This window comes from Chelonoidis abingdonii, chromosome 11, assembly GCF_003597395.2.
Source record: "Chelonoidis abingdonii isolate Lonesome George chromosome 11, CheloAbing_2.0, whole genome shotgun sequence".
NCBI lineage: Eukaryota > Metazoa > Chordata > Testudines > Testudinidae > Chelonoidis > Chelonoidis abingdonii.
The window spans coordinates 7,029,365-7,051,699 of NC_133779.1; the positions used below are offsets into that span (position 1 = coordinate 7,029,365).

Consider the following 22,335-nt stretch of genomic DNA (forward strand, 5'->3'; position numbering starts at 1 on the left):
GATTGGGGCATGCCCCGTCCCGAGGCAAAGTGCCGTTTTGGACCTACAAAGTCTCTAACTATAGCTAAGGGATTTATCAACACCAATATAAAACTATAAACTGTATAAACACAAGATAACTAGTTTATACTAATGAGCAGTTAGAGCACTAACTAAAGCAGAAACAGTTCCAGCACAGTCACTGGTGGCAAGAAGGAACTGAGGATGGGGAGAACCAGCGGTGCCTTATATACCACGGCATGTGCACGCCACTCCAGGGGGCGCCAGAGCCAGTCCCCTACAGATACTGCTGAGGGAAAAACTTCCAGCACTGGTGCATGTGGCAAGTGCACACACCTAAGCTGAATGGACATGATCACTTGACGAAGAACTGGCATGCTTAGTCGAGAGAAAAGGCGGCTGAGGTAAGACCTGATAACAGTCTTCATATACACCTCTACCCCGATATAACGCTGTCCTCAGGAGCCAAAAAAAAATCTTACCATGTTATAGGTGAAACCGCTTTATATTGAACTTGCTTTGATTCGCTGGAATGCGCAGCCCCGCCCCCCTGGTGCACTGCTTTACTGCGTTATATCCGAATTCGTGTTATATCGGAGTAGAGGTGTATGTTAAGATATGTTACAATAGTTAAGTACTGGAATAGATTACCAAGAGAGGCTGTGGAATCCATTATTGAAGGTTTTTAAGAACAGGTTAGACAAAACATCTGTCAGGGATGGCTTAGGTTTACTTGGTCTTGCCTCAGCACAGGCGGGTGGATTAGATGATATCTGGAGGTTCCTTCCAGACCTATACTTGTATGATCCCTCCACCATTTTTACCCCTAATGCACAATTGGTTAAATGTATTCTCAGTGGGGTTTGCTGGGTTTTTTCCCACCTTCCTCTGAAACATCAGAGATTGGCCATGGCTGGAGATGGGACACCAGTTGGGGGAGACCAGTGCTCTGAGGTGGTACAGATAATTCTCTTCTAAATTCCTGGCTGGGGTGCCTTGCTCACACGCTGAGGGTCATACCTATCAACAGACTACGGCCCAGGTCAGATTGGCAGGGATCTTGGGGTTTTTTCGCCTTTCTTTGCAGTGAATTGCCTGCTGAGATCATCTGACCACATCTTACCTAATCAATTCCCTGCTATTGCAGGGCCCTCGGGCATTGGTGGCACCTTGATCTTTTCTGCTCTCTTCCTGTGGCACACATCAGTATAGTCTCCTGAGAACTGAAATACTTTGGGCTAAATATCTGGGTTAAATTTAATGGCCTGTGATATACAGGTGTCAGATTAGATGATCCAATGCTCAGCCAGGGTAAGTCATATCATCTGGACAATGCCAGTGAATGAGTCCAGGATAGGCCACCGCCTCATGAAGATGAAACAGATGTTCCACTCAGTCTGTACCACTGTTCGCTCAGACTGGAAAGCTCTTTGGGCCTGCACCTATCCACTAATATATCCTCTCTCCACCACACAGACCTGTATAGCTTCTCCGCCTACAGAAGTTATGAGTGGATGACAACGGTAACATAGTTTTTGAAATATATGTATATAAATCAGTGGTTTTCAACCTGTAGTCCATGGACCCCTTGGGTCCTCAGACTATGTCTGAGGGGTCTGCGAAAGGTTGTCAATGCCATAGAAAAGTGGTTTTCAACCTGGGGTCTGCAGACTGTATCTAAGATTTCCAAAGGAATCCACACCTCCATTTGAAATTTTTCAGGGGTTCACACATTAAAGAAGGTTGAAAACCACTGATATACATAAATTATCTACAAAAAACCACACTGAAACCATGATATTCAGGTGTTAAAGTCAGGCCCTCAGAAGTTAGGAAATACCACAAAGAATGCCTGTGCAACACTAACCCTGCCACCTCCTTATGCGTATGCATTGTGACACAATTACATGATCACATGCTATTTTTTCCACAGGAAAAATATTTTGGGTGTGTGAAGTCAGGTTGACTTAGATCTAGAATGTGTTTTTATTACAGATATCCTTGACTGTTTCTGAATGAAGCTAGCACAGATTCACCAGCCTGTCTCACACCCAGAGCTATTCTGGCAACTAAGACGTTGTAGACAAAACGGTGGAGGTAAAAAAAATTCTTTGTTCTCTTTGTCACAGAAACAGTAGCAGCTTTCAGAAACTCTTGTTTCCTTCTGTCTTGATTCTCTTACACCAGTGACCGGAAAGTTTCCTTACCTAAAGTGTCACAGTGGCTCCTGCCTTGTCTCTTGACTTGCTTCTAGTAGCAATTCCTCCAGCTCCTTCTCATTCTTGGAACAGTTTAATTCTGAAAACAAACAAGGATGAACCTCGTTAATCAGCAACCTTAAGACCAATTAATTTTCATTAAGAAACAAGCACCATGTCACTCCCCAAATCTGGGATCGGTAGGGCACGTAAATTAGGAAGCCTGGGATGGACTAGGAGTAAGTGCTCAAACATAAGGCTGTTTCCATCTTATTGTATTAATTTATAAAAAGAGACTGGTGCAAAGAGACGAAGCAATCAAAGGTTAAGAATTTCCTAGTGTTTAATTACAGAAGCAACTATTATATCATCTCATCAGACCTCCTATATAACACAAGCGCTACAACTTCACCCAAATACCCTATGTGGAGCCCACTCACTGCAAAGTAATGCCATTCTCACTCCATTCAATAAAAATACAGATCCCTCCCATTTAAAACCACTAGGAATGCTGACCTGAAGGGTCTTGTCTTTTTTAAAATTTATTAAACATTTTCAATCTTGTTTCTCATAATAAACCAAACTAGTTTTAGGCAATATGCCAATCTATTACACAAGTAAAAAGAGTACTATGCATCAGAAAAAAGAAAAGACCAAGATATTTAGACAGTGCTTGGATTCCCACATATTAACTGCAATACTCCAAGCACTTTTTTATTTTTTTAATGGCACATAAAAAAAATTCAAAAACAAAAGACCAAACAAAAATTGAAGAAATCGAAATCAAAAGGGGAAAAAGGTGAAATGGAGAGAAGAAATCAAGGGGAAGTGTGTGTATCTATACATCTGCTTTCATCCAGGCCTCCTGCAGGGTTCTTTACTTGACCAGTTCGAGGAAACTGACCCATCAGTTCGAGGAAACTGACTCACATTTTCCTATCTATTGTATGTGATCTCTTTCTTCGCAGCCAGGTCTGCCAGTCCATTACACCAGACTTTGTGCCTAGCGAGGGAATGGGGATGTACTTTTCCAAGATAGCAAAAATGGACAATAAAGCTCTGTGTAGTTATCCCCTTCGGTATGTTGATAGCCTCTATTTACTAGGTATACGACGTAGGACACAGGTATCTACTTTAAAGTCAAGTGAAGTCTCTATGATCATGTTTATTCTGGTTTTAATGCCATCCCAGAAGTTAAAACAATAGGGCATGACCAACACTTCTCCTTTGCCCCCACACCTCCAACGTCAAATCACTAGGGACAGTTTTAATTTTCTCAAGTCCTTGGAAAGACCCATGTACTCAAAAGATGATTTTTGTGGAGACAGAATCAGAGGTCCAAGGTTGCTTCCTTAACCTCTTGGGTTGCTCTATTCCACTGGTGGTGGCATGGAGGGGGAAGAGATACCTATTGTTGATTCTTGGTTACATTTTTGTCTCTGTATAAACATCTGTATTAATGCTTTGGTGAGTCTCATACAGTGTAGCTTCCAGTCTGGGGAAATAGGATAGCTCTCTACAAAATTTGAGAAGTTCTTATGCTTCAGCAGCACAAATACTTCCAGCTGAAATTCTGAAGTGGACATTACTGTTGTTGGAGAGAAGTAAACAGTGTGATCTGGCCCTCAGTTATTAATTGGGATATATATGGCATGGTGTATTCCATTCAGTTTTCCCCATTATTGTCTTCCGCCCCGATTTTTAGCATGGAAGTATCCAAGACTGGGCCTGTTACATGAGATGAGGTGGAATGTGTGCTGGCGTGCCAAGGTCGACCATATCTTATGGGATGTACGGATGGTGGGAATTAGATCTTTTTGGCATCTACAGTATCCAGAGTCTAAGTGTTTCCTCTATCTTAAACCAGAAGGGGTCAGTTGTTTATCAAATAGGAAGTGAAATATCACACACAAAAGAAATAAGAGTCTGGAAACAAACTGACGTTACAAACCATATTCTTCATAGAAATAGGTTTATGATATGAATATGGCATAACTAAGATATATTTTATGCAAGATGGCACATGTAAGATATCATTGGAAAGGTTATGATTTACTCAATGTGATTATCCAATTTGTATGCATGTATCATTTCTGTATCTAAAGTTGCACATGTAACAATTACAACTGTGGATGTATTTAGGAGACACCCACCAGAGAATCGGCCATCACAGCCTTGATGGGCCATTCAGAAGAAACAATAAGACTGTGACGATATTAATCTTTCTCCTTCTTGAGATGCATCCTGGGACGTAGCTGTGACACTACCAGGTCAGCTGATAATATCATCTGATACAAACAAATATCACCTTGGACACTGCAGGTACTTTTCCTCTGTAGGAGGATGGGTATCAAAAAGATTTCCTGCCTTAGGTACATCCTTTTTAAAGCTCGGGAGGGGGTTAATCTAGACTCTCCTCCATTGCCTACCCAAGAAGGAGGACTACTGATAGAAACTAAAGGGATAAAGGAACTAACCTGAAAGGAAGGGCAGGGGTGAGTCCAGACTGAGACGGGGTCTAGCCTGTAAGAACAAATAACTGGAACTCTGCAACTTACCTAAAACAACATTTAGGGTGAGAAATTACTTCTTGAAACCAGTTTCTTTAAGATCTTAAGCTTAGTATGTGTCTTTTGTTTTATTTGCCCAGTAATCTACTTTGTTCTGTTTGCTATCCTTATAATCACTTAAAATCTGCCTTTTATAGTTAATCGATTTGTTTTGTTTATTATTAAACCCAGTTTGTGCAATTTCTAACTGGGGGGTGGAGAGCAAGAAGTTGTACATATCCTTCTCTTCACATTGAGGGAGAGGGCGAATTCTTATGAGCTTGCAGTGTGCAGATCTTTTTATACAGTGCAAGACAATATTGTTTTGGGTTTATTCCTGAACAGGGGTGTGCATATGAGTGCTGGTTGAATCCTATCACACAGAGCTGACTTCAGTCTGTGTCTTCAGTTGGATTTGGCCCTACCTGTGTGTGTGCGTGCTGCAAGAAGCCGGAGAGCCTAATTCAGGAAAACAGGGAGAGGGAATCCAGGTTGGTGGAGCAGGACAGGCTCAGTGAAACCCCAGTACATCAGGTGGCATCCCAGAAGGGGGGTCCAACCCATCACACATTGCAAACTGCTCTGCCAGAGGGGGCAAGATGATGCATTTTCATTATAGACCAAGGGACACATTGTCAGTCACGATATCAGGGGAGATGTTATACAATTCAAGTGACCACTCATTTGTTTTCTAGCTGAGGAAAGGGGATTACAGAATACTAAAAGAAAGAAAGTTCATAGATTTAAGGAAAAGGAGAAAGCATTCTGATCATCTAGTCTCACCTCCTGCATGACACAGGCCAAAGAATTTCATCCTCCCATTCTGTCATGAAGCTCATAAATTCTGGTGGAGCTAGAGCAAATATTTTAGAAAGACATCCAATCTTCATTTAAAGACCCCTAGCATGGAAAATCCACCAAGTGTCTAGGTATGTTGTTCCAATGGTTAAGTATTCTCACTGGTAAAAATGTGCTCCTTACTTTTAAATCTAATTTATCTAATTTCAGGTTCTGATCACTGGATCTTATCATGCCTTTGTCTTCTAGATTAAAGGCTTTATGGAGTGTTGTAGCCATGCTGGTCCCAGGATATGAGAGAGATAAGGTGAGTGACGTAATATCTTTTATTTGACTAAATTCTGTTGCTGGAAGGTACAATCTTTCAAGCTACGCAGAGTTCTTCTTTGGATATGGGGAAAGGAGGCAGAGTGTCTGAGATAAATACAAGTTAGGACAGATTGTTAAGCAGAAGGGGTAATATATTGGAGTATAAGGTGACCATCTATATTACTGTTACACAATTTCCATAAGTCTTATACAAAGTATGTCATTTAAGCTATCAATAGAAAAGTAATGAATTGCAGAGTATGATTATCCTGTTTATCTGCATGTATCATCTTTGCATCTGAAGTTATGAATATTGGCTATGTATCTGTATCATGTGATTCAGCAAAATACATAGTGGCATGTGATTTGTTCATGTGACCTAAGACTCCATCTTGGGCCAGTAACTTTCCATACATAGAGGCTATGGGCTTTGTTTGGGACAGTACATTTCCAGGCTCACGGCAGAGGGCATAAAAGGCACCTAAGACATCCCCATTTTGCCTCTTTCCTGTTCTAATTCTCTGGACTGTGGATTTACAACAAAAAGGAGCATCTTGAACTATGGACCAAAGACCTTCCAATTTTTTGGTAAATACCAGAGAGGCTTTTGCAAGCCAGCAGTCTATTCCATCACTGCTACAAATCTGATATGAGGACTTTGTGATCATTTGTATGCATATAATTCATTAACCATTTATAAGTCTCTTATTTTTTTAATAAATCTTTACTTAGTTTATTAGGATTGGCTGACAGCAAGGTATTTGGGTAAGGTCTGAGCTGTATATGGAGCTGGAGATAATTGTCTTATCCTTTGGGATTAGTAAGAACCTCACATATGGTGAATTGAATTTTCAATAACCTCTCCCTATATTACTTGTTCATCTCGATGGGAGCCAAGGGCTGGAATGCCTAAACAGGGGACAGTATTTGGCTTCTGGTTAACTAGTGTGGTACTGCAGAAGCTCTTTTATTACTGGCTTGGTGACTCTAAGTATAAATCTACCACTAGTTTTGGGGATTGTTTGCCCTGTTTCTTGCAGTCTGCCCTGAGTGTGGCATTCTTAACGTGGTCCATCCCAGGCATCTGGTCACACCTGGATTACATAATGAACAATTACACACACTTATCTTCGGGCCCCCGTACAGATGACAAGCATTTGAACCTACATTTCTGACCAACCACCACCTGTGGGCATATTTTCATACAGAGGAATGAAGAAAGATCAAGCCATCACAAAAAAAATGTACTCCTAAAAATCAGTCAGTTCACAGATAATTTGCATGTAGAAAAGCAGGCTAAATTAGCTCAATAAACACTATTTCTGACTAGTCTGAGCAGTCTAGAAGAAAAAATAGAGCATACTCACCCCCAACAGCACGCTATTTTACAGATTACAGCAAACTGCACACTCAAGCACATAGCCTGCAAACACTTGTGCACATGCTCAGCTTCAAGCGAGCAATCCTTTGAGTTTAATGTGCCTACTCACATGCTAAGAGTTGATTGTGTGTGTTCAGGATTGGCACCTATGATGCCTAAAATCCAGTTATTGGGGAAAAGTTTCTATGCTTCTCATTTGTTTACTTTGGGCATTTGACAGCACCAGGCGTAGAGGAGTGGTTACTATTTCCCTTCTATGGTCAGCTAGGCAGCTTCTCCCTGACTAAGCAACCCTTATAGTTTCAGATTCCAAGGGCAGAAAAGCCCACTATCACCTAGTCTGACCTTCTGCATAACACAGGCTATAGAACTCCCAAAATAATTGCTGTCTGAATTAGAGCATCTCTTTTAGAAAATCATCAGAGAATGAAAAAAGCCATCATAAAAACTAGTTATAAAAGCAATCTTTTAAAAAAAATGCTATGACCTGTTTAAAGAATGAGCTATCAGAAAGGGTAATTTTAGAAATTAGTTTACAAAGCTGAATGTCCCTTACACTGGTCCGACAGGTTACTACAGAGTGACACTGGACACTTCCGCTCTAAGGACTGAGCACTGTTTTGCCAAGGGAGTAAAAGATTCCAGATGTAACCAGCAATGCAGAGCACTTCCAGCTATGGCTGGCCCAAAAAATGATAAGTTGGGATTGGAAATCAAAGCCAGGTTTCTTGTATGGCCAGGTGGCCTCCTTTGGGAAGTATTTTGGTCGAGAGAAGGTTTGGGCAAGTCATTTTCTATTTCTATGAAGCAGGAACAGAAAGCAGAGCGCAGAAAGAATGTAAGCTCTCAAGGTTAGCTTTAGTTAGAGATGACAGCTTTAAGTGTCCAGAAGGCAACTTCTTACCCAACTCATATACTCCCTGTCTCCATAGGCCTTTGACATGCTGACTGTAGTGACAAAAGCAGCACAAAGAGGCCCTTATCCTGACTGGGCCTCTAAATGTTACAACAACAACAACAATAAAACTGAGGGCTTCTAGTGCCAGCCCTACAAAGCCAACAGGCCCATGAAATAAGTGAACTACATTCCTTATGGTGACTGAGGATTCCAGAGGATGCATAAATCTAGCTCTCGCTTGAGTCAATGGGAGTTGGCATAAGTGGTGGGTGGAGTCCCTCATTTGGGGAAGCTAGCCCCTGGCTCCATCCCTTCTGCCTGCACCCCCTCCACAGCCAGAGCCCCAAGCTCCCCTACTCCCCCGCAGCTAGAGCCCCAAGCCCCCCTACTCTGTGGCTGGAGAAGCCCCAGGTCAGCTGGAGCCCTGAGCCACCGCCCGCCACCGCAGTCAGAGGAGCTCTGGGCCAACTAGAACACCCCAGCAATGCTGTACCTCCCAACCCCCCAAGTCACTCCGTGGGAAAAGCTCTTGTCTCTTCTATTCTGGAAGAAAAATCTGAGCTTTTGATATGCATCATGTAGGTTCCGTGGTGGCTGAAGAGGCAGTATGTGTTACTCAGCTTCTCAGGTTCGTCAGTAATATTCCTGCACCTTCCCTCACCCCTCAGCTCACCTTCCCATCCCACAAGTCCCTTCTCCTTCTCCCCTATCAGAACGTAAGCTCTTGCTGCATCCTTCTGTTCTTTATTTGAATCATGCCTAGCATAATGGGGTCCTAGTGCTTGGGTAGGGCATCTAGGTGTTAACATAATACACAAAATATATAAAAATACTAAAAAGTCATGCACAAGGGGTGATGGCATGTGTTCCAAGGCATGTGGATAATTTTATTAACCAGCATATTTATATTTCTTTTAATATTGTGCAAGCATCATGCAACCCTTAGAAAGAAAAAAAGAGTCTGACTTCTGATCCCAGGGCAGACTGGGTCAAGAAATGGATCAGAGGCTTTGACATATGGTCAGAGAAGAAGGAATTGCATAACCCCTTGCTAAACGTTCTGCCAGGAAGCTTGAGGAAAGCACAGTGCTGGTCACAGCTATCTATGGTATTATAGCTAATCCCTGCTGTTTTCCTGTACATAGTCACCTGCAACAGTCACTGAAGAACTAGCACTATCATCTCTGCGCAGACTAGAGCCTTTTACAGCACGCTAGTGAGGAACATAGCTAGGTAGATCCCAGGACATACTTCTCAGGCAGGAAATGGAATGACAGCCTCAAAACATACCCGGTCTTCTGTGGTGGTTTGAAACTTTTTCCCTGCTAGCGTGTTTCTGGACAATGTGACAGTAGTATCTCGGACACAGAAGGAAGAGAAACATTGCACTGCCAGATGACTAAGAGTCACTAATCATAGCAGCTGGGTCATCCCCTCATGGAAATACTGAAGCTACCCTTGCTATTCTGTGATCCTGCAAGGTAGCTAGACAATCATTAGGGGACTTTCTGTTAGGATAACTGGCTCTGTCTGGAAGATGGTGAAAGGATCCAAACTACTTAGCATCCCCTTCTAGAGAGCTTGAAGAAAAGTAGCAGTACTTCTCTGTCAGACAAGGGGAAGTTAGAAGTTCAAAGAACTGTTCTCTGTGGTCTCCCCAAACCATAAGGTCCACACAGGCTTTTCTACTATATCTTGCAAACCTTGATTCTTGGGAGCCCTTAATAACAAACCGTATCTTCATGTCTAGATCAGTAAATCTACAGTACCTTTATTTGAATAGCATAAAGCCAAAACAAAATGAAAACTGATTAAGAGGACACAGTCAGTAACCACTGCAAGAGCTTACTGAGGCAAGTGGTCATTTGGAGGCTTTAAATTAAATTAAATCTGAATATGTTCCTAAAACAAATGAGGTCTCAGCCATCAGGGTGATTGTGAACCGGGCAAGGGGGGATGAGAACACTCACTCTTCTCTTTGAGGTAGATGTGACGGGGTCCCAACACTTTTTTTCTTGTAGACATGGAATCATGCTGTGTTAATGGTTGAAAGCCACTGGCCTAGTTCACAAAATACAACATGCATGTAAAAAAGATGCTCTAGAACTACAGCCCCAAGTTAGTAGGACTGATAACGTTCACTCATATAGAAGGGAAAAATAATTTCCTGCGGGAATCTGTGATATGTGTTATGCAGGAGGTCAAACTAGATGATCATAGTTGCCTTAAAAGTAAATTAAACAAGTATACTAGGTATAACAGGACACAATTCAGGGTGAATTGGGAAAAACCTTTTGACCATGAGACTTATTAGACTGTGGAATAAGTTCACAGAATAGTGGTGGAAGAAGCTTGGAATATTCAGAATTAGATGAGCTAAAACACGACAGAAAATAGAATAGGGAACAATACTGCACTAGCCCCAAGAGACAGACTTTTGAAATGTTTTTTTTATTGGCTATCAAGACTATGAGCTGAGGAAACAGGGATCAGAAATCACTTTGTTTCGAAGATCCAAGTTCAGCACAACAGAGAATAAAATTCTAGAATAACGTAAAGCAGTCTTACCATGCTCGACAGCACAGCTCCCCATTTTCCCATCACAACCTGAGGACGTATCTGGTAGTGCATGAACAAATTCTGTCTTTAGCCCATTAGGAAGTGGAGTTTCATGGACTGTATTCTCACACAAACCAGAGTTCATCTTTTCTGAAACTGATCCAAGGGTTCCTGCCGATGGCGCATTTTCCAAGTTGGCAGCCAACTTGGAAACAGTCCCATTTGCCTGCAAGTCCAAAAATTCAGTCTTCACAGGTAGGGTTTGAGTAATCAGTTTAGACTGATTCACTGCATTGCCTTGCAGGTCACTCATATTCTCCTTCAGCCATGTAGTGTTTTCTGCTGTTTTCTCTGGTAGATTTTCCACTCGTGTCACTACAAAGATTTTATGGCCTCGCCCAGGACTGGAAACAGAAATTCTCTTCTCATTTCCTTGAGAGAGAGCATGTGCCTGAGCCCCTGGAATAGTCCCTTTGCTTCCCCCTCCTTTGGGCTCACACTTTGTTTCTTCAGCCATGTTTGAAGGGGCAGTTCTGTCCTCTGAGCTAAGTGCATCCCTGGTCTTTTCAGGAGAAAAAAACGTCTGGGGCACATTATCTACATGAACAGAATCATTTTGTTTCTGTGATTTACTGAGATCTTTAGTCACTAACCCAGTGTCTACCTCATCATCTGTGTCAGAGTCTGAATATGTCACCCCATCTGTGTCACTGTTTATTGGCTTGTCTGTATGCCTGTTCTCTTTGGACACCAACGTCTCCCCCACTTCATCTTCTTCAGGTGCTGCTGTTGTGCCATCACCTTGCCTGTTTTCCCCAGGTCCCTCCTCAATCGGCTCGGTGATGGTGATCTCTGGCATAGAGGTAGATTGCTGAAGTTTCTGTTCTTTCTCCTCTTTCTCTTTGGCCAGAATAAAGTTGCGCTTGCAACCATTTTGGATTTCAGCTAAAAGAGCCTTCTGTGTTTCAATAAAACTCTTAACCTGCAAGAGGGAGAGAAACACTGCTGAAACTTCAGATAGTCTGAAATACAGCATATACCATATTTGCAGCTCTCTCGGCACAACTCAATCTTGTTTTATGGGCTATCCAATTGTTTACACAGAGAATATGGGAACAGTAATAAACCTTTAACTGCACTTGGGTGGGTAACCAACTAGTAAACTTCAGCAAATATCTGTTGCAGTTATAAGAATAACCTATCCATCTACTATATTTGAATGTAATTGATTAAAAGCAAGGATACTTTGTTAGCAAAGCCAATAGATTCTGGCTTTAAAAGGTAGTCAAGCTTTCTCATTAAGTGACTACAATAAATAGCCTGTTTTGTTTTCCTGCCTTGATACAAGATGGAATGAAAAAATTACGTATTTGTAACTGCTGTTCTCCAAGGATGACTCCTTTTTAAATTGTAACACTGAGGCAGGGATTGTCTCTCACTGTGTTCAAGATGCAGTGCGATGGGAGGACCCCCGCTCATCCTGATTTGGGGTCTGATTGGAGTGCCATTGCAATGCAAATACTAAAAAAAATAAGTCAAATCACTTCCATAGGCATAGAAAGGACTGACTCAACTCTATGGAATGACTGGTGGGCAAGTGATGTCATGGGTAACTTTAGAGAACAATTATTAATCGGTAAGTAACTATCATTTTGCTGAAGATACATTAACAAACACCACACTGTAGGAAGCATAGCCAAGGTTAACACATCTTAAAATAGCCAAAATTAACATTTTTTAAAAGGTATAAATCAAGGTTTTGAAGAATATAGTTATACTGAGACTTCGCTAAGAAATTGGAAAGATCATCATAAAGGTATTCCAAAAACTGAGTAAAAAATAGTAAAAGATCAGAGTCTGGAAGCCCCTAGCTCAGAAAAATTCTAACAGATCAAATTTTGATTCCTATCTAGAGGCCTAATCATGACTATGGCCTGCACTGAACAGAAGATCAGACTAGATGATCACAACGGTCTCTTAGAGTCTATGAATCAAAACAATATGTTTGTTGAATGCATACAAAGAATTCCCCTATGACTGCCTTGAAAATCTCCTGGATGGGAACAGATCAAGTCTGCTGAAGCAGACCTTTGCCATATACAAGCCTCAATATGACATTATAGTGAGAGAGAGTCTCCCAGCCATTTAGATACATGGCTTTCTCAGAGAGCAGAAATTACAGAGTTAGCATTAAGTGAGAAAAAGCTTGGTGGATTGTCTGAGTAGGTAAGAACCCAAAGGACCTTTTTACAGCTTGTGAAGAGGAGAATCACCTGGACAGGTACACTGATATGGGAAAACACTGGCAGAATGATTGACTGATTAACTTCATTACCATGATATGACCCACTGGAGGGTGTGCAGTTACCAGAATCTACAGCAACCTCATTTGCTGTGTGAGCAAAGTCAATGCCACTAGGAAAATGACTCTGCATATTGGAGGCCTGAGCCGAAAGGCATCAAGTGACTCAAAAGGAGCTGTAAACAGCTTAATTAGGACCCCATTATTATGCCATGACATATTATCTGACATGACATTGGGAGCTTTCAAAGTAACAAGCCCCTGATGAATGCGACAAAGGACTGGTCTACCTTCAACATGTTATGGCAGATGAGACAGGACAGGCACAATGACCCTGGGGAGCACCTTTACCCACCAAAAAACAAAACAAAAAAAAGACACCCAGAAGTTTATCTCTCCGCTAGACACAGCTTTAGAACACTGAGTTTGGGAGGTTCCTGCTTTGGTTATTTATAGGAATGGGCTTGGCTATGGTGGGTAGCTTGAGAGAGAGAACGAATATTCTCCGAGATGTAATGTCAGTCTAGAACAGGGGTTGGCAACCTTTCAGAGGTGGTGTGCCAAGTCTTCATTTATTCACTCTAATTTAAAGTGTCGTGTGCCGGTAATACATTTTAATGTTTTTAGAAGATCTCTTTCTATAAGTTTATAATATATAACTAAACTATTGTTGGATGTAAAGTAAATAAGGTTTTTAAAATGTTTAAGAAGCTTAATTTAAAATTAAACTAACATGCAGAGCACCCTGGACTGGTGGCCAGGACCCAGGCAGTGTGAGTGCCACTGAAAATTAGCTTGCTTGCCACCTTCGGCACCTGTGCCACAGGTTGCCTACCCCTGGTCTGGAACCACACAAAGTTCATAGGCACAAAAAATGCAGTGCAACTTACAGACTCCTTTTTCGGCTCCCTGTCTAAGTCCAGCCTGAGCAGAGAATGATTGACCTTCAGTGCCAAGGACAATGCCATCAGACCCCCCGTTTTAATCTCATTCTCCCGCAGGTCTAGTCGAAGGAGCCTTGGACTCTCTGCAATGAATTCTGCTACCGCCACAGCACCTGTAGGGGAAGAAAGATCTCCGATGATGAACCATGAGAATGGAAAAGAAAAAGAAACTGGCTCACAACATGCTCCCCATAAACAGGGAAAGGTTCTTATTTGCGTACTTTAGACAAGGCTTAGTGAGATGGGGCCCATTTCTCTTTACAGAATTTTGTCCAGATTCTTGCTATTGTAACAAACTGCTCTACAAAAAATCGAAGTATTACCTCAATTTGTTTTCAATAAATTGAAAATACAACATCCTGGTCACCCATAAATAGAAGTCTGCAAGTAAGGGTGTTAGCACTGATGCGCTGGCTGTATTTCAATTTTATAATGCCATTTTCCCTTCCTACATTCCATCAATTGCTACAGTTTGGAGATGGTATTTTTCACTTCCTAGCATAAACCCAGGTGTTCTTTTATGCATTGTTAAGCAGATGTTTTCTAAACCAAAAGTACCTGCATTTCAGAGGGGACTCAATTGTTTCCTGTATATGCAGTTTATATAGCATGGGATCCTTTAAGATGAAAGAAACTATATAAATCTAACATAGCAACTGATACTTTTCAGATTCCCATTGAAGTACAGTTTGGAAAACTCATTTATACATACCAATAAGTTATTACACGGATTCCAAAACATCTAGATGCTTCATAAGCAAATAAACTGTAGGCTCTTTGTGGAAGGAACCATGTCTTGTAAGACTTTGAGAAGAGATTACTCACCCTGGGCAGTAACTGTGGTTCTTTGAGACGTATCCCCCTGTGGGTGCTCCACTGTTGGTGAGCATGTGCCCTTGATCAGAGATTTTCCTTAGTCACATCCATTTGGCCTGCACATGAGCCACTGGTATCTTCATGCCCTGCACCAAGGCTACGTTATGCTGTATGAGTGAATTGCCCCCTCAGTTCCTTCTGTACCACCATTCTCAGAAGAAACTCCAAAGCAGAGAAAAAGAGGGCAGGTAGTGGAGCACTTATAGGGACACACATCTCAAAGAACCACAGTTACTGCACGGGGTGAGTAATCACTTCTCTTCGAGTAGCGTCCTTATGGGTGCTCCAGTCTTGGTGACTTCCAAGCAGTATTCCCAGTAGAAGGGGGCTTCAGAATGGAGTCCATCACAGACGAGAGATCTGCATTGCCAATTGCAGCATCAGACCTGGAGGCATGCACCAAGGCACAGTGTCTAAAGAAAGTATGTACCGAAGACCATGTAACGGCTCTGCAGATTTCTGGAATGGGAACATTTTTAAGGAGAGCTATAGATATAGATTGTGATCTGGCTGAGTATGTCAAAATGCTGGTAGGGGGTGGAATGTCGACAGCCTGGCAGCAAGCTATGAAACACTTGGAAATACGTTCCAAGAGTCTCTGGGTAGAAATGGTGGAACCCTCAGATGTGTCTGCAATCAAAAGAAAGAGTCTATTGGATTTTTACAGAATGATTTAGTTCTATCCAGACAGAAGGATAACGTCCACTTGTCATCCAGAGTGTGGAGAATAGCCTTCTGGTTGGAAGCATGCAGTTCTGGGAGGAAAACCAGCAGGTGAAATTCACAAGTCACTTCAGGGAGAAACCTGGCATGCAGCCATAAGGACACCTTATCCTTGTGAAATGTTGTGAAAGGGGGACCTGCCATTAAAGCCCCAACCTCTCCGACTCTGCGGGCTGAGGTAATCACCACTAGGAAGGCTATTTTCCTTGATCAATTCAATAGGGAGCAGGTGGCCAGTAGTTCATATTGGGGCTTCATGAGAACCAAATTCAGGTCCAAAACAGAAGTAGGAACCTTTACCTGTGGGAGCAGATTCCCTAAGCCTTTCATAAATCTCGTGGTTGTGCGGTGAGCAAACAAAGAGAAACCTTCAATAGCAGTGTCGAAGGCTGTTAGGGTAGCCAGGTGAACTTTGATGGAATTGAGGGACAATTGCTTAAGCTGTAACAGGTACTCCAGAACTAGAGGAACTGGGGCAGATTCAGAAGCAGTACTGTGAAGTTCACACCAGTGGCCAAATCTTGTCCAGTTCTGGAGGTAAGTTCTGGTGGAAACTTTTCTACTATTTAATGGCACATGTTGTACCTTCGCAGATCAAGAGGACACTAGTCCCAAGACCCATTCAGGTACCATGACTTGAGGCAAAGAATGCCCAAACTGTGATGTGTCAGAGGTCCAACATCCTGAGAGAGGAATTAAGAGACAGTTGGAAGATCTATCAGAGAATAGAGAGCATGATGAAACAGTAAGGGAAAGCACTTGTCTCGACCATATCAGGGCTATCAGAATGACTCTGGCCTTGTTCTGCTTGATCTTATCACCTTGAGAATGAGAGGCATCAGAGGGAAGGCATAGAACAGTTATGGTTAGAAGTTTGGCTGGACATGTGTTTTCCCTGCGTGCTGCCCCAGCTCTGTGCAGACAGCCAGCAGAGCAGATCTTGAGTGAACTGCCCAACGATCACAAGATTCGTTAAGGTACGAAGGCGCCAGGCCAGGTTTATTGTCTACAAAGCACGATAATAGCACCTGGCAGGCTTTACGAAGATACTAAGATATGTATGCCAGTGACAATGGACACAGCTTAGTGAATGGCAGGCCTTTCCTATCCATTCCCCCCTTGGCTGGACAAAGAGACTCCCTCTGAGATACATTTTTATACCCTGATACAAACAAGTGAGTACTGCCTCTGACATAGTCACTGCCCCCTGACGTTGCTAGTTATTACCTTATACATACTGGTTCTATCAAAACATTTTTGTTACGTACGATTATCCTGACCTTATCTTTCAGGAGGCGTCAGTGTGTTCCTGTTATCCTTAGGGAATGTTTTTGTACCATCCTTGATATTGGGATGTTCTGGTACCACTTGATATTGAGATGCGTTTGCTTAAGTACTCTGTGCCTAGCACTTCTTAGGAATGTGCATTTCTGCAATATCAGCTCTGTTCTTGTCAGATCCTGTGAGCAGGTCCTGCCTCATACCAGGCCTTTGATACAAGGGCTTATGTCTCAGGCTCTCTTCCTACTACAACAGTCTGTCCATCCAACTCAACAGGAAGGTATCCCCCAGTGAATTGCAACCTAAACACACACACACACACACACACACCCACCCCCCTTGGACAAAATAATAGCATTTTTTGTTTGTGGGTGTGGTAGAAAGATCCACTTCTGGAAAACCCTCAAGTCTGAAATTTTCCAAGTAGAACCCAAGAATCAAACTCTCACGTGTATTCTTGGGACAACACCTGCAGGGTGTGTTGGCTGTGGTATTCTGTATGCTGGGCAGATACATTGCTGAGATCCTCCTGTGATGCTTTATGCACCAATTCCACAAATGTATAGTTTCGGCACAAACTTGCCTCTCCTTGCCAATTGATTCATGCAGGCCACATTGTCTGTCCTGACTGATGGATCTGTGTTTGATGAGATGAAGGAAATGAAGACAGCCATTTCTGACCATTCTGAACTCCAAGAGGTTGATATGAAGAGTTATCTCTTGTGGTCAGACCATCGGTTTTATTGGAATCAAAAGGTTTATTTGTGAGTTGTTTTAACAGCCCCCCTTATTTGCCATCTCAATATTTGGTGTGAAGAAGCTATCGCCACCTCTCTTGTAGAAATCCTCAAGTGCTGCGTGGCCATCCTGCAGGAGGAAACAACTCCAGAAATTCCATGGAAGAGGATAATTGTTAATGAGGAGGGAAGGGGGGAGCAGTGAGGTTAAAAGGGGTGCAAGAGAGTCCAAAGAAAAATCCAAAAAAATCTGAGGCCTCCAATAGGGACTAATTAAGGTAATTTGAGGACACCAGTTCAAGTTACATAATTTTAGCCAAGAGCATCACTGAAGCGCAGTGCTAATAGCCCCATCTGATTGACTAAGGTACAGAGAGAGAAAACAATGTATTGGTGGGGCACTATGCACAAGACATTCTCCAAGAAGTCGATGAGAGGCTTCACCTAAAGGTTGTAATGTCCAGAAAATTAAGGCGATTCGGTGAAGGAGGGTAAATGGAACTGAGGACCTCCTAGGTCCCAGGCTCATACTCATTCCCTTCAGCCAACACAGTGCTTCCCCTACCAGGGAGCTCTTGCAGCCCCTTTTGCCAGATTTCTCGGATTTCCCAACACATTTGTTTGGCTCAAAGAACTGCTGCCTGGGCTGCAGCAATTTAAAAACTAGGAATCCCACTATGCAATCAATTAGTTCAAGATGATAGTCTAATGCATCCAGTGTTAACACTGTATTTTAAAATTAATGGACCTTCAGATTGTATGTGCAAATTAATATTCTTTAGTGTTATTAGCAAAACAAGCACTACACCTCAAGGAAGATATACCTGCCAAATTTCAAGGTCAAAGGAATTCAGGAAATTTTGTTCTATCCTCTCAACTAAAAACACACTTTTTTTACAGTTGAAATACTGTATTTCCCCCCATACTCTCCTACTTTACACATGACCGGAAGGACTTCGGTCAAATTTCCAAAAAAATCTCCAATATTCACAGACCAGTACAAAAGAATTAGGAAATTTTTGAGCACTTGAAACCAAGGGTTTTTTTTAAAGTGACTAGCAAAGACAAAACGTTGCATTTGGGTACACAGCATGCCTGAAAAAGTCCCCTCCAATCCAAAGAAAGTTTTTTTCTGGTTTTCTCCACTCATAAAGCTTCAGCTCCTAGCTTGGTCGAAAGACTTTATGGTGAATGGGGAACTTGTACAATACATACATCAAGAATAGATACACTTGCACAGGAGGTGAAAAGGCAGAACAACTGAAAGTCTCTGGGTAAAGATAAAAAGGGGAAAAAATAAGAGTGACATCTTTGCAGAGGATCTACTACAGACCATCAGCCAGGAAGAGGAGATGGAAGCGGCATTGCTAGCATATAAGGAAAAATCCCCACTTCGTCACACCTGGGTCTAGTACTATTCAAAATTCTCATTAATTATTTAGACAATGGAGTGAAGAGGATGCTTATAAAATCTGTGGATGACATCAAGCAGAGAGGGGTTTCAAGGACTTTGCGGGACAGGATGAGAATTCAACAAACTTGACAAATAGGAGAACTGGTCTGAAATCAACAAGGTGAAATTCTGTAAAGACCAATGCAAAGCGGGGTGAACAGTGAGGTGGCAAAATCTGCACACACACAAAATTACTCAGGATAGTTAAGTCCAAAGCAGACTGTGAAGAGTTACAAAGGCATCTCACCAGACTAGGTGACAAAAGGACACATAAAACTCAATATTGGTAAGTGCAAAGTAATTCACAATGGAAAAAATATTCCCAATTGTATATTCAAAATGGTGGGATCTAAATTGGCTGCTACCATTCAAAAAAAGTGTCATGGAATCATTGTTGACAGTTCTCTGAAAATTATCCGATCAATGTGCAGTTGAAGCCCCAAAAGCCAACAGTATTAGGGAACCATGAGGAAAGGGATAGATAGTAAAACAAAATATCATGCCAGTACCTGATACACCCACACCTTGAATACTGCATACATAGTTCCAGTCACGCTATCTCAATAAAGATATTTCAAAACTGAAAAAGGTGCAGAGAAGGGCAACAAAAATCGACGAGGGGCATGGAACAACTTTTGTATGAGGAGAGATTAAAAAGACTGGGACTGTTCAGTTTACAAAAGAGATGATGAAGGGGGGATATGGCAGAGGTTTATAAAATCATGACTAGTGTGGAGAAAGTTAATAGGGAAGTGTCATTTAAATTAAGGGTCACCCAATGAAATTAATAGGCAGCAGGTTTAAAACAAACATAAGGAAGTATTTCTTCCCACGACTCAGAGTCAGCATGAGAACTCATTGTCTGGGGATGTTGTGAAGGCCAAAACTATAACTGTGTTCAAAAAAGAAGTAGGTAAGTTCACGGAGGACAGGTCCATCAATGGCTATTAGCAGAGATGGTCAGGGAAGCAGTCCCATGCTCCAGGTGTCCCTCAACCTCTAACAGCCCGAAGCTGATACTGGATGACAAGGGATGGACCACTTGAATTTGCCATGTTCTGTTCATGCCCCCTGAAGCATCTGGCCCTGGCCACTATCAGAGAGAGGATACTGGGCTAGAATTCAGGGGTTCTCAAACAGGGGGTCCCATGGTTATTACATGAGGGGTCGCGAGCTCTCAGCCTCCACCCCAAAGCCTGCTTTGCCACCAGCATTTATAATAGTGTTAAATACATAAAAAGAGTGTTTTTAATGTATAAGGAGGGGATCACACTCAGAGGCTTGGTATGTGAAAGGGGTCACAAGTACAAAAGTTTGAGAACCCTTGGGCTAGATGGACCACTGGTCTCACAGTATGGCCATTTTAATGTTCTCATAAAGTATTATATTTAGGAAGGAAAACATCAGATGCACAACTACAAAATGGGGAATAACCGGCTTGGTGTCTGTACAGCTCAGAAGGATTTGGGGGTTACAATGGATCACAAAAGAAATCTGATGAGGTTCAACAAGGACAAGTGCAGAGTCCTGAATTTAGGAAGGAAGAATCCCATGCACTGCTACCGGCTGGGGACCAACTGGCTAGGCGGCAGTTCTGCAGAAAAGGACCCAGGAATTACAGTGGACAAGAAGCTGGATACGAGTCAGCAGTGTGCCCTTATGGCCAAGAAGGCTAATGGCATATTGGGCTACTTTAGTAGGAGCATTGCCAGCAGATTCAGGGAAGCGATTATGCCCCTCTATTCGGCACTGGTAAGGCCACAGCTGGAGTAATGTGCCCAGTTTTGGGCCCCCCACTACAGAAAGGATGTGAACAAATTGGAAAAAGAGTCCAGTGGAGGGAAACAAAAATTATTAGGGAGCTGGGGCACATGATTTACAAGGAGAGGCTGAGGGAACTGGGTTTAGTCTGCAGAAGAGAAGAGTGAGGGATTTGATAGCAGTCTTCAGTTACCTGAAGGGGGGTTCCAAAGACAATGGAGTTTGGCTGTTCTCAGTGGTGGCAGATGACAGAACAAGAAGCAATGGTCTCAAGTTGCAATGGGGGAAGTCTACGTCAGATATTAGGAAACACTAGGAAGGTGGTGGAATCTTCATCCTTAGAGGTTTTTAAGGCGTGGCTTGACAAAGCCCTGGCTGGGATGATTTAGTTGGGGTGGTCCTGCTTTGAGCAAGGGGTTGGACGAGACCTCCTGAGGTCTCGTCCAACCCTAATCTTCTATGATCCTAGGATATCACAAGAGCGACATTATTCCATTAATTGTCATTGTTAACTGCATTCTCAGTAATGACAGAAGTGTTGGGGGTTTCAATGATTGCTAATCGTGAAAATAACAACCCCTCAAGATACAGAAAGTCTGTTTTACCCTCGCACGTTAGTTTAGTAGAAGCCAAGCCTAATCGGAGCACAGAGCGGTTTCCAATGAGTCCGTTCTTCAGATTACGAACACCTTCATTCCCAATGGAATTGTGACCAAGGTTCAGGGTTTCCAAACTCTGCGTATGAGGCTGTGGATACAAGCAGAAAAATAAGATGAAAGAGGCACATTACAATCAAATGTCAGTGCAAAAGAGTCATGACCCTCACCCCCATCAACACCTACCAACCACAGCGAAATAACTGACTCTCTTAGGCCTTCCAAGTCAAAAATGGGAATTTCTTAGGGAGGCCCTGTATTCCTGAGCATACGGAATACCACTGATTTCCAGGGCTGCTAGTTTTACAGACATTACTGTTTTGTCCAGGTTTTTTATTTTTCAGTCCCCACAGAGCAAAGGAGCCCTTGGTTACTGAGCTGGTGAAATTGACATTGGCTTGGTAGAGAGCACATGTGCCTCAGCAACCAATCCACTCCTTCAGCCTGTCACGGGCTGACTCCCCCTCGCCTACCTACATCCTCTGCATTAGTGCTAGAGCCTGCTCTTCCAGCGTGTACTGTCTAGGGCTGTGCTGCCATGGGAAATCTACAAGGTAACTTAGCCACACCACAACTACCTGCTGATGGCTACTGACCCAGCCTAGGCTGAAAGCCGCAGTTCTCACCTTCCCTGCATCAGAGGTGGGCACTGGATCTCCACTGTGAGGAGTGGGTAGAAAGGAGAGTCAAAAAGGGTGGCAGAGGAGTGAGGGAAGATGGTAGGAGAGAAGGAAGCAGAAAGACAGGAAGGACAATCAAAGGAGAAGGAAAAATGAGAGAAATTACTAGCAGAGAGAAAACATAAGAAAAGACAACCCAGGCAGGAAGGAAAGAGAAAGCGAAAAGGTGGGGCTCAGAGCAGGAAGAGCTAGGCCTGCTGCTACTAAGGAGAACATACCAATAGGGTTGG

General features: G+C 42.6%; 1 protein-coding gene across 1 annotated transcript in view; it reads right to left on the minus strand.

The window, feature by feature from the left end:
• The window catches only part of PPP1R37 (protein phosphatase 1 regulatory subunit 37), a 151,458-nt gene that overhangs the window by 15,463 nt on the left and 113,660 nt on the right, over positions 1-22,335 (minus strand). The window contains exons 9-12 of the mRNA XM_032798027.2: positions 21,375-21,516; positions 13,885-14,051; positions 10,702-11,674; positions 2,208-2,298 (exon numbers count right to left, since the gene is read on the minus strand). Coding sequence (XP_032653918.1) covers positions 2,216-2,298; positions 10,702-11,674; positions 13,885-14,051; positions 21,375-21,516 — 1,365 coding nt within the window. The 3' untranslated portion in view covers positions 2,208-2,215. The remainder of the gene's footprint in view (positions 1-2,207; positions 2,299-10,701; positions 11,675-13,884; positions 14,052-21,374; positions 21,517-22,335) is intronic.